The 12,506-nt window shown below is 41.0% G+C and overlaps 2 protein-coding genes across 2 annotated transcripts; one reads left to right on the forward strand and one right to left on the reverse strand.

Moving 5' to 3' along the window:
- Positions 1 to 907: 907 nt before the first annotated feature.
- rx3 (retinal homeobox gene 3) lies at positions 908 to 4,021 on the forward strand. Its single transcript, XM_070989148.1, has 3 exons — positions 908 to 1,340; positions 1,723 to 1,958; positions 2,778 to 4,021. The coding sequence occupies exons 1-3, from the start codon at positions 1,085 to 1,087 to the stop codon at positions 3,225 to 3,227; spliced, it is 942 nt and encodes a 313-aa protein (XP_070845249.1). The 5' UTR covers positions 908 to 1,084; the 3' UTR covers positions 3,228 to 4,021.
- Positions 4,022 to 5,349: 1,328 nt separating this feature from the next.
- grp (gastrin-releasing peptide) lies at positions 5,350 to 6,666 on the reverse strand. Its single transcript, XM_070988242.1, has 3 exons — positions 6,513 to 6,666; positions 5,588 to 5,823; positions 5,350 to 5,500 (listed from the first exon to the last, which is right to left on the reverse strand). The coding sequence occupies exons 1-3, from the start codon at positions 6,664 to 6,666 to the stop codon at positions 5,447 to 5,449; spliced, it is 444 nt and encodes a 147-aa protein (XP_070844343.1). The 3' UTR covers positions 5,350 to 5,446.
- Positions 6,667 to 12,506: the final 5,840 nt, after the last annotated feature.

A 12,506-nucleotide genomic window follows, 5' to 3' on the forward strand; every position in this document is an offset into this window, starting at 1 on the left:
CAAGAAAACAAGACAGCCCCTTTAAACAGTGTTTAAATGAAGTTTTGCATGCAATTGCCCCACAAGCTTTTGGTGCTAATTAAAACAGTGCTCAGTTAGCATTTCTCTCCCTCTGACCCCCCCTCTCAGGCAAACAAAGGATAAGGTCACCTTCTGTAATTAGGAAAAGCTAAATAGTTTTAGGGGTTTTAACTCTTTTAAGTAAAATAATGTAATCCCCTTAAGAGGGATTACCACACTGCTGTCAATCTTTGTTTGCTGTTAAGTGGTTATAGCCCAAATTTGTTATTGTTTGGGCTTTGTCACCCTCTTTGACTCAACACCTACAGGAAGCTGCTTAAAGAAACTCCTCATACTTAAAGTCTGGTTTATGACTCATTAGATTTAATTGATTTCTAATGAGACCAAAGATGACTATTTAAGGGTCAACGTGTCAGGAGGTGTGTTTTCCTATGGGTCAATGAAACAAATCAATTCTTTTTTCACTAAATGAAAAGTTTATACGGTTTGGCAACAATATCTTGACGCTTTGATTAAATATTAAGCTGTCATCTTGCAATCCGTGTCCTGGCCAGAAATCTTGTAATTATGATTTTGTTGTACCTTAATCTGTGGGCCTAATCTTCCTCTTTTTTTTCACAGACTGACATGAACATGACATCTGGAGGAGTGGAAAGATGGTTTTAAGATTTATGTAAGTAGGTTTAGAGCCAGCACTGACTGATGCACTTGAGATGGGGAGGAGTTAGGGAGGGTGTGCGCTGGTGCCTGCATGGGCGCACAGTTACCCCTAAATCCAGGGCCAAATCCAACAGGACGTCCCCTCTCTGACGTGCAGCGGGGGTGCAGCATGAGCAGGGGGTCTTACAACAGCCACTACTTTAAAAGCCCTCTCTGAAGATGCTCCATATCCACTGAGCAAGGCGGTCTTACTGGTGCGTAAATCCCGTGCGCAAGTTTTCCAAAAGCCCTCGGCGCTGATTTGAAATTTCCAACTTTGGCAAACACAACAACAGCGACTAAATCGAAAAGAAAACTGGACTGTGTCTAATTTTGACCATCTTTTTCTGGACTTCACCGACAAATGTGGCTTCTTGGATCAACATCCCAAGTGATGATGATGGATGAGCGCCTGTCTCCGTCCGCACGCTCGGTCCAGAGCCCGGGGGACAACCCGTCCACCATCCACAGCATAGAGGCGATACTGGGATTCAAAGAGGACACCATCTTCCACAAATCAGCCTCCTTCAGCATGACAGAAAAGGTCCTGGTCAAAGATGCTGAGCGGAATGTAATTGTGACCCCCATGAAGAAAAGTCATTCCTCGGAAAGTTTTGACAGTAAGTGGGACAGTTTTCACCAAACTCCAGTCTCAAATCAGCCGTTTTAAGACAAAATATATAGCTACTTACAACCAGCCATGAGGAGTGAAGTCTTTGGATAACCTCTTACCTCTTTCTCAAGAAAACCATACAGTATTTTTATTTTATTTAATTTTTTTGGTAAATTAGGCCGAGGTGTACTTTTTTTGCTGCTGCGCAAAGACTCTTAACTTTCAGCAGATTGTACAGACTGTAGCGTAAAACTCCGCAAAAAAAATCAGTGAAAAAAAAAACACACATTAACAAGCCACATTACTTAAAACTGTCACAATGTGATTGTAAGCATATTTCAACTTGGCCAAAACTCATTTCTCTTCCGCACACTGTGCCTCCTCCGCAGGTGTGTGTTGCGCCAGCAGCGCCGCTGAAGCGTCGGTGTGCCCGGACTCACCGGACAGAGACGGCAAACTCTCCGACGATGAAAACCCCAAGAAGAAGCACCGCCGGAACAGAACCACATTCACCACCTTCCAGCTTCACGAACTGGAGAGAGCCTTCGAAAAGTCGCATTACCCGGACGTGTACAGCAGGGAGGAGCTGGCGCTGAAGGTCAACCTGCCGGAGGTCCGAGTGCAGGTGAGTCCGCGAGACGTGACCGCTTCCATCGCCTTTTTTCCTCATTCTGCACGTGTATGTTCGGCCCAAAGGCCTGCAGGCATTCATGATTGCGGTGGTTATTAGAATTTTGTGACAATATGCATTATTTCCTCACATAAACACCAAAAACATTTGAAATATTTGTATTAAAACAGAATGAAAGCCAAAAAACCTTTCCAACACGACACCCTGACAGGTTTGCATTGAACTTTAGTTTACATCAAATTAGGAAATAAATTCGAAATTTATTTCATTTCCTTATATTGTTTGTGGGGGTATTTAATTTTCTCAATACGAACTTCTGTCGACAGTTATAGTTTTCTATATCAGTGATGGCAAGTTTTATGTTTGCTGCTGGAGAACAAAAAGCTTTTTCATTTATCTGGCTTGAATTTTACAGAGAGGCAAATTTATTTACAAAAAGTTTTACGTTGACTCAGGAAAGTATCACAGATTTAACATGGCGAGAAACTGAATTTTAAACTTTATTATAGCAACGCAATTTAATGTAAAGTGCTTCATTTAATAGCTGAATTCATATCTATCAAACTCCCATCCTCTACATTTCTAAATATCTAAATACTTCCACACATTATATTACATATATATTAAAGACTATGGGGTTTGGGGGAGGTTTTTTTTATGTTTTCAGCTGTAAAAGTCTCCCCCCCCCCCCCCCCCCCCCCCCCCATCTATTATCTGCCTACTGGTGGTGAGCTTCTGTTGCCTTTGCAGGGACGAATAAATAAAGTTCTACTGAGTTGAACTGAAAATAAAAATCCTCCTCTTTCTTTCCAGGTGTGGTTCCAAAATCGCCGGGCCAAGTGGCGTCGGCAGGAGAAGCTGGAGGTGAGTTCCATCAAGCTCCAGGACACCTCCTCCTCCTCCTTGCTCTCCTTCAGCCGCTCTCCCACCAGCTCCCTGGGCTCCAGTCTGCAGCTGGACCCCTGGCTCTCCACCCCGATCACTACCTCCACCTCCCTGCAGTCCCTCCCGGGCTTCATCACATGCTCACAGGGCCTCCCGGGTACTTACACCCCTTCTCCTCCCCCTTCCATGCCCTCTTCCTTGCCGGCCTCCTTCCTCAACTCCCCGGCCCTGGGACACAGCCCTCACCTGCCCCACATGGGCTCTATGTGCCCCCCACCCCCGGTGTACCAGTGCTCAACTGATCCAAGGAACTCCAGTATTGCCTCACTGAGGATGAAGGCCAAGGAGCATATTCAGTCTATTGGGAAGACGTGGTGATGCTGAGTGGAGGTTTAAGACGGACACGAGACCTCAGAACACATCGAACTGCATCTTTTTAAAACCGGACCTCATCCTCACGCTGAAGGGATTTTTACTTTGCTTTGGCTTTGAAGAGTGAAATCCACAGTCCTGGATCAGAGACATCCTCATCCACTTGTAAGGGTAACACTTTAAGCAGTATATAAAAATTCAATAAATGGTCCAGTGCGGTTGTAAGTAGGTATAAGTGTTTATTAATGCATTTATCGATAACTGACTGCTCCTGCGGCCACCTGTAAGTGGAGACATAACGACAACATCACAAAGAAAAACTAATATAGAAATATGTTGTCAAAGGAGAAGTTGTTGACAAATACTTTACATTAATAAACACAAATGTCCTTACAGTTAATGTCTTATACACCATTTCTGAATGTTTGTATACTGCTTAGAAATGCCACACAAGGGGCCGTAAAGTAAAGAACTATCTGAAAATCTGTGACACTAATTGTGAAATTCCTGTAAAATATGAAACTAATGGACACTGATGATCTGATGGTTTTCTTCTCCTTCATCTTCTCTGCCAGCTGCGTTTACTGTGAAGCTTTTTCATTCGTTCAGCCCGTCCCTATCCAGTGTTATGTTGCCACTATGACAGAGCCCATGAGCACCCATCACTATTTATTCTACTTTTGTAAACTCCTTGTTTTGATTCATTCATTCATCCCCATGCTGGTATTTGGTCTTCAAATGAAAGATTCAACAAATGTGGTTATTTTCTGTATACAATAAACTTTATATGTAAAATCCATAAACAAAATAGTGGCTGATCATGTTTTCTGTGATGCAAAAGCAAATATATAGGAGAAAAGCATCCATGTGACCTGTTCATCTGCCAATACCACATTACTGTACAAAACAAACAAACAAACAAACAAACAAAACATTTAAAGCATCGTTAATCATGCTGCAGAGTACAGGTGGATGAAGGCTCAGCCACACAGAGGCATATATTGAACACAGCACCCCCTAGTGGTGGATTCGATGAACATCATTTTGGGGCGGGAAAAAAAAAACATTTTTAAAGCAATAAAATTTTAATTTAATTAATTTTAACACCAAATGCAAAACTAGTGATGAAGTGAATTTTTTGAGAATAATTCTAGTATTATATAGTGACATGAATTCTATATTGCCGTCCCTTATGGGATCAAATAGGGCCACACTTCATACTGAAAATGCAACTTTGGACAAAAATTATTTGATCTCTTTACGGTATCAAGTTTCATCCCATCTGAACGTTTAACCACTCCATTTAAAGATGCATTCATAAGAAGAGAGATTGTTTTTAAGAGGAGTTTAAACTCCTGAGCTTCCTCCCCGTTTTACAGAATGAGTTTGTCAACCCTTTTATTTCCTCCTCATTAGCTCCTGTAAACTTTATCCCATTCGCTCCTGGGATTAGACTCATAATGACGGGGTGAAATTGGCTTGTACCTCCATTGTTCGTCAATCATCTGTAACAAATGAGGGAAGAGGACAGAAGAGAAAACTTTCCCTTGGCTTTAAAGGAAAACCATGCGTGTAACAAAACTGTTTCAATTAGCATTTCTTATTGTCTGCAACCCATGAGGGCTAATAATAGGCCCCATCATCATCTGTCTTACGCTGCCCTGAACAGACACTGCGGTGTGTTTGTGTTTATTTATTCTGATGGGAAAAAGCAGCATCAAAGCTCACTGAACTGAACATAAACTGCTTTTGGTGATCTGCTGTCATCAGTAATTATCATAATCTCAAGTCTTAATGCTTCACCTAACAGGTAAGTTACTCCAAATGTAACAGAGCCCACAGATGCTCTCATTGTGGATACTGTGCGCCACCTGATGGCACCAACTGGTTTGTGTGGGGTGAACTTAGACCGTTGCAGTGCCCATTTTCAAAGAAAAACAAGAAGTGTGTGATAAAAACAATAAAAGGCCACTCACAGTGTGCAAAGCACGATGAGACATCCACAATGCAGTTATCACAACGTTAAATTTATTCAGCATTCTCAGCTTATAACCATGTCATCACAGTCTGCAATGGAACTGCAGCACAAGATGCAAATCAGAAATTAGTGATAAAATTAACATGTTGGGCTTCCAGCGTGTTCTGACAGCAGACAAAAATATACAGTGTGGTTGTGTGATTACAGGGCACGTTTAGAAGATAATGAGACAGACTTCGTCCTGCATTCAGGTGGAGTTGTCGTCTTGCAGTTTCAAAGCCAGAAGAAGCAGGTCTGACATCTATAATGCAGTGAAAAAATTAAGAAACACATGTAACCATAACATCTTATTTCCAAAAATGTTCCTAAGGAGAAGGTGCAAACTGACCTCTCTGAGATATTTGTCTCTGTCCTCTTCCCTCCATCCTCGGTGCAGGCCGAGCAGGCTGTCCGCAGTTTGTGGCGTCTTCTGTTTTTGGTTCTTTCGCTGCATCAGAGCCTCCATCAGACTCTCGTACTGGTGCAGCTCCGTGGCCCCAGCGGTTTCTGAGGGTGTGAGGTAGTTACTGCTCATCCCCTGCAGCTCAGGCAGGTTCTCGATGCTCTTCTTCCCCATCAAATGACCTAGGAAGTTGGATGTAACGGGATGCATGAACTGTTCTTGAGTAAATCTGTAAATCTGAGGTTTAAACAGCACTGAGACAGGGAATATCATGTCTGTAAATAAAATCAATATATTCACTACAGTGCAAGCCTGGATGGTTTGAAAACAATCTAGTAGTAGTTTGGAAAATGTAGTTTATTCAGTATATATATATATATATATATATATATATATATATATATATATATATATCCCATGAAACTGCTTTCTCATCTAAAAGAGGTATGTTTGTTTAATTTCTCTTAATTCAATTTACTGGAATCTAATTACAAACTTTCTTTAATGAGCCTCTCCAACAGGAGAAAAATATCTACCTATTACAGATAAAATGAGAGTTATTAGGGCTGACACACAGATAAGACAGGTCGCTGCATTACTCTGATTATTAGAAATATTTCTATTTATTTATCTGTCATAAATGTCATTGTTTTTAGCAGTCAGCAAAACAAAGCTTTACATTATGCAGAATAAATATGCTTCATATATTTCTGTATTTTTTACATATAATATCCTACAAGATATTATGATTGGCTCTAAATACTACAGCCAATCATGGTGCATATTTAACAAATTGATAAAGCAAAAACATAAAATTTAAATAAAAAAAAAAAAAATGAAAATGAAATGGAAAATGTGAAGTTTGTCTTACCTACAGCCCAGTGGTTGCCGCGTGGATACATTTTGCCAGCAGCTGCTGCAGGACTCTCTGAGCAATGCAACATGCAAGGGATTGAAGCCAGAATGAGAAAAAGTGGCCACACTGGTCTGCAAGTCCCTGAGCAGCACATGCACTCTCCGCCCATGTTACCAGGGGACACTGGCAGGTCTCAACAGCGGTGGATTAATGCTTAGTTGCAGTTAATCAGCCTTATCTAACTTCAGAAAATCTCCACCATAGTCGTTTTTTGTTTTTTTTTAGTGATATCGCGGAGGGGGGAGAAGGCGCTCCAGTTGCAGACTTGTTGAAGTTTCTCTCCCGGTGTCTTGGATAGAAGCGCTAATGATGGAAGTTAAACGCTCCTCCTGATGCAGCTGTGCGTCAGCGGCTGTTTTTCAAAGTACCGCGGAGCCAGCGTCCGGATGAGCGAGCGGCGATGACAAATGATCATCCATAGCCTGTAATTATTGGCCTATTGCCGGCTATTGTTTGTCCAGAGATTGCAGGGTGATTGCAGGAGGTGTCAGCGTCATTTCACGATGATGGACGCGACTTCTGACTAATTGCTTCCGTCTCACGAAACGTGGTGGAAAGCTTGAAGTATCCAGATCCTTTACTGAAGGAATAAAGCCTCGAATTGTTGAGCATCATCAGAAAAATATACTAAAAGTATGCTATCAGAGTAAAAGTACTCATACAGAATTTGCCCTTTCAGAGTCTTTAGGGTCCTATAATTAGATTATTTTTGCTGTCAGGAGCATTTTAATGGTGAAGCTGGTCGAGCTCATTTTTATTACTACTCTACTACTGTTAGACAGTTTAATCAACAGGAATATAGCATACTTCATAATGTCCTCAGTGTTAAATCTAAAAAGTTAGAAACAGCTATCAGATAAATTTACTGGAGTAAAAAGTTAAATATTTATTCTGAAATGCAGCAGAATAAAGAAAAAAGTACTCAAAGTACCTAAAAATTGGACAGTTTAAAGAAAAAAAATCAAAATCGATGCAGCAGTCAGAGATATCTCTTTGGCTTGTCTGTTCTTGTCAAAACCTTTTGCCTACATTACCCACAATGCAATTGCAGTTCAGTCAGAGATTCAGGTGGGTTATGCTAGTAGCAGCAAATGTACCCTGCAGATGCTCGCCATGGGCAGAGATCAACGCCTCCTGGCCCGACTGACGCTGCCTCAAGTGACATCACTCGAGGCAGCTGATCAGACTGCTCCATCTGGAGAAATGAAAGACTTTAAACGACTTTTCTCAAGGGTGATGATGATCTGCTTACCAGCCGTGGTTAAGAACTACTCAGGCTGTGAAAACAGCTGTATGATGTGGTCTGGTCTTGGAAAACAACCCTGATGATGTCATCAAGGTCAACATTTTTAACAGGAAGTCTGGGTTACAAATTGGCAGTGAAGGTCTAACCAAAAGAGAGATGAGAGGTGTATCAAGACGAACGTGGTCCTTTCTGGGTGAAAACACTAAAACTAACTGAAAAAACTAGTGGCACCATGTCTGTTAGCTGCTGTGTCACGCTTTGCATGTCAAACATGTTCGTCTGCGCCTTCTGAAACCTTTACAAATCACTGTTGGAAAACAGATCCGTTTGAAGATAACCTCGCAGATTTTGTCGTTCTGTAACGGCGTCACCTGACTTCCTCCTCCTCTCCCATTGAATACGGCTGCTGGAGGGCTTCATCACCTGAACGTGAACAGTCGTTTTGGGGACGTGCTGAATCGACTGATGCTGTCATTCATCTTCATCATCTTCATTCATCTCCGTCTCTTGATTTGTGACCTTGAGTTCCTCAACTTCATTGATCTGTAATACTAAACCACTGAAATATCCCTTTCAGTACAGTACTTAAGGTGAATTTGCTGTTACTTTCCACTTCTGGTAATACCACAGTATAAATACTCTTTTACAAGGCCATTGAAAATTTTACATAAGTAACACCGCAGACATATTATCAGCAAATAAGATAACACTTTGTTAATCCCCGTAGGGAGAGTTAGGATGTTAAAGGCAGCAGCAATAGTGGCAGGAGCAATAGTAAAGTATTAAAAGTAAAATTACTCATCATGCAGAATGACCCCCTTACAGAATGTTATATTATAGGACTGATGTGACAGGATGATGCATTAACATTTGAATGTGTTTATTATGTAATGTCAGAAAATTTGTATCAGTAATGGAAGTAAAAATATAATGACATCAGTTCATCAGTTAAATACAAGCACCTAAAAACTGCACTGTAGTCCACATTTAACCAATGTGTGTTTTATTGTGTGTAAGGGTGAGGGGAAATGAATGAATCAGAAATAGAACAGAAAACAGAACACAGATTGTTCTGAGACCCCTAAAACAAATTCTTTTTTGTCGGGACGTCGGTTGTGCCGCTACAAATAAGATGTCCTCACTCACTTGATCCCATTCGCTTTTCTAAACATCACCCTGTTGTCAGAGCAGAGGAAATGACGCTGAACTTGATTGCGAAACAAGATGTCATGATACTCGATGATGAATATTTCTGCCGCAGGCAGCAGCTGTCGTGTGCTCATTTACAAGAATTTGACAATGCAGCATACGTATCGTGTCTCTGTGCAGTTTATTACAGTGTATTTGTCCCTCTGGAAAGGTCAACAGTGTGAATTAAGCAGTCCTGTGTGAAATTCTCATACCTGACTGATCCCTTTCATGGCACTATTGACAGACATATTGCAGGGGGAAGAGAAGGGATGAGGACAGATAAGGAGTCCACGCAGGTAAGTAACATTTTGTGTTGAAAAGGTTGAAGGTTTCTTCTGGGTACCGCCACATCACAACGCAACAAACGCATCCCAGCAGGATGTTAGAGAGCATCTCCGGCTCGTAACGAATCACATCCTCGTCCAGGGTTGACCTTAACGAAACAGGATGAGTCACCTGTGGTCAAAGGGCAGCACCAGGTAGGACAGAGAGCAGTGCCATCTAAAATATTTGTTGGTTTACTTTTATGCGAGATAACAAGATCCTGCGTGCACCAAGTCTTGAGAAATCACGAAATTCCAGGACTATTAAACGCACCACTGAAATAAAAGTCTGAAACAAACACACTGACTTTAAACTTTAAAACCCTGAAGGGATGATGCTGCTGAAGGTTACACAGGTGAATTTCCATCTTGCACCGTTAACAAAAACAAATGAAGAACACTTGTCCAACACTGTACAACAAAGGCGTGAGCTTGAGGTGACCGCATACCGAGAGGCTGAGGAGTTTTTAATCGTTCACCCACTCATTCACCCGTTCACTTGCAGCCTCTCATGTCTGATTGCCAGCCCTTGATCACATGCACCGGAGACCGGTGAAACCATTTCAGACCACATAATTGAACCTAAAATGACTGGTTAGACAGTTTGAATGAGCCTGATTGGCTGTGTCATTCTGCAGTTTGCACGTCTACACTGGTAATTATATTCTTTTGATTGAAGACAGTGAGCTGGGAAAGCTTAAGAACCTTCTTTCTTTATTAAAAACTATTGTTCTCCATTCATTGGTATCCCCTGCTTATGCATAACTTCCACTGAAAGTGTCATTAAAAGGAAAAAGCTGGTTTACTCTGAACTTCATTTGTTGGGAGGAGCCAGCAGATGGCACTGTGGGGTGAATTTAAGGAGCACTAAGTTAATGTTTTTCAATTATGAGTCATGTGATGGAAGCTGCATCAGTAACTTTAATTGTTTATTATATACACATACATATATGTATGTGTATCATTATGTGTTGTTAAATGTCAAAAAGCATGAAAGTACTAATTTTACTGACCTCTATAACTATCTTTATTATCTAGTTATGCTTTGTTATCATCTTTGTAAAATAAGAATAACATATAATACAATTATTGGAAAATTACATGCTTCATTGGGCTAATTTGGTATATATTTCATGTACAACATAGTGAACGATAAGTGATCTCATGCTGAAAATCTCTATTTTTTAGCTTTGAAAATAACGCTCTCCCTATTTTCTATTCATATTATTCATTCTTTTCAAATGTCATACTCATGATACATTAAGTGTTCTGATGGCGGTGTCATGACTGTAATAATACTGGTTTTATGAAAAGCAAAAGCCATTTTCAGGAGGGCCTTTCAGCCAGAAAATGTCAATTAAACAGGACACTTTGCCATTATGAGGTCTGTGCCGTTCGTCACAGTTTTGACTAAATCACCTGGCAGCTGTCCAATCGCAGACCTCGAAGGTAACGCTGGGATTTAAAGAAACATATTGCTTTACTTGTATATTGCTACACAAGAGGCAGAGAGGGAGAGAGCATATGTATGGCTGCTTCTGGTGTTTGCAAATTGGTTGTTTTGATATAGAATATGCAGCTATTCGAGAAACCTTGTTGTATCCATTGAACCCCAAAGCCTATTTGCTTACAGGGCAGGTTTAACCCCTTAAAATCCAGCTTTCCTCTCATATGGTCCCTAAGGTTGGAAAAGGCATCTTATTCCACACTGTTGACTGTATCATAAGAAGCAGCTCATTCCAACTCTTCATTAAAGCCATACGAGTGAAATATTCAGCACTCCATGTTTCCATGCAGGCAAATATTCTCAGTCCTTCCCCCAAAATTCAACCTGACGTCTTGGTATCTGTGGAGACTTTGGGATCCCTACTAAAATCTGAAATAAAGTTTTGTGGGTTTGAACAATGGTTGGCTGCGCAGCAGGAGTAATGTTGAACCCACTTGTGAGGCAGTGGGGTTAAAATGTCTTAAATGAGTGGTTTTAAACTCTGAGGGTCTGGAACCCAAAGGAAGCAAAGTTGTGCTGAATTTGCTGATTTTCCTAAAATGTTTTGCTGTTTTCTTGTGAAATGCTGGATATGATTAGTTCTTGCCTCTACAAATCATCCAATTAAAACAGTCCGAGAACATAAAAACCCTACAAAGGCCATATCTTGTATGCAAAAAGGTTGGGAGACACTGGTTTAAATGGAGGCAAAAGACAATCAGGAAAACACCCAGCACATCTTCATTTTGCAGCCTTTCATTGAACATGATATTAAGAAGTTAATATTGGGATCGAGCCTTTTCTCTAGAGCTAAAAAATAATAAACATGGTTAATCTGAGCAATAATACTACTGCTACTAATCTGCATACATCATGATGCAATCTCAACAACATATTTCTGCTTCCATTAAAAGTTAAGCTTTCAAACACGCATATCTCACGCAGGAAATTCCGGAAATCAAATGCGACGGTAAGCTGGCAGCAGCTCCTCTTTGCTGCCTGGAGCCGACATGAATGGAGACGACATGACGTCATGTGACCGTGCCTCTGCTCGGGGTGGGGAGCACAGCAACCTCAGCCTCCTCTCCTGCACTGAATCTGTCACACTGTCGAGAGGCAGGAGGCACCATGAGGGCCTTTTATGACATTTCTGCAAAAATCCAACTGCCTTGCAGCATATGTAATGCATTTGTGTTGTCTGATGAATAAATCTGGCATGGTCCATCATAATGAGGGCTAATTAGTTTATGCTGCAGCATTCATGGCTGCCTTTGAGAGGTCTGTCAGATGTATCAAGGACTGGTAGCAGGCCAAAGAGAGACAGCCTTATTCAGCTGAAAGCCTCTCTCTGCACTCTCCCAGGTAGGTTATGAAATCCTTGATTTTGTTTTGTTTAATCTAACACACCTACTGTAATGTGATGTCATCTTTTACTGTTTGATTGCCTTGTTAGTGATGTGTTAGCTCTGCACGTGGTTAAATGAATCAGGATAATCATGTTTGCATTTGTGACACAGCAGAGGAATGAGTTACAATTCTTCATGGGTCAGTCACAATGGTGCTTTTACTGTGTCTGTTATGTCATTTGTTTTTATAAAGTATGAATCTGTGCATGTATTTATCTTGTGGACTTAATAAAAAGCTGTACTGCCATTAGAGTCTACGACACTTCCATCTTAGACAAAAAAAAGGATACACAGGAC

Source organism: Chaetodon trifascialis, chromosome 20 (assembly GCF_039877785.1).
Source record: "Chaetodon trifascialis isolate fChaTrf1 chromosome 20, fChaTrf1.hap1, whole genome shotgun sequence".
Lineage (NCBI taxonomy): Eukaryota > Metazoa > Chordata > Actinopteri > Chaetodontiformes > Chaetodontidae > Chaetodon > Chaetodon trifascialis.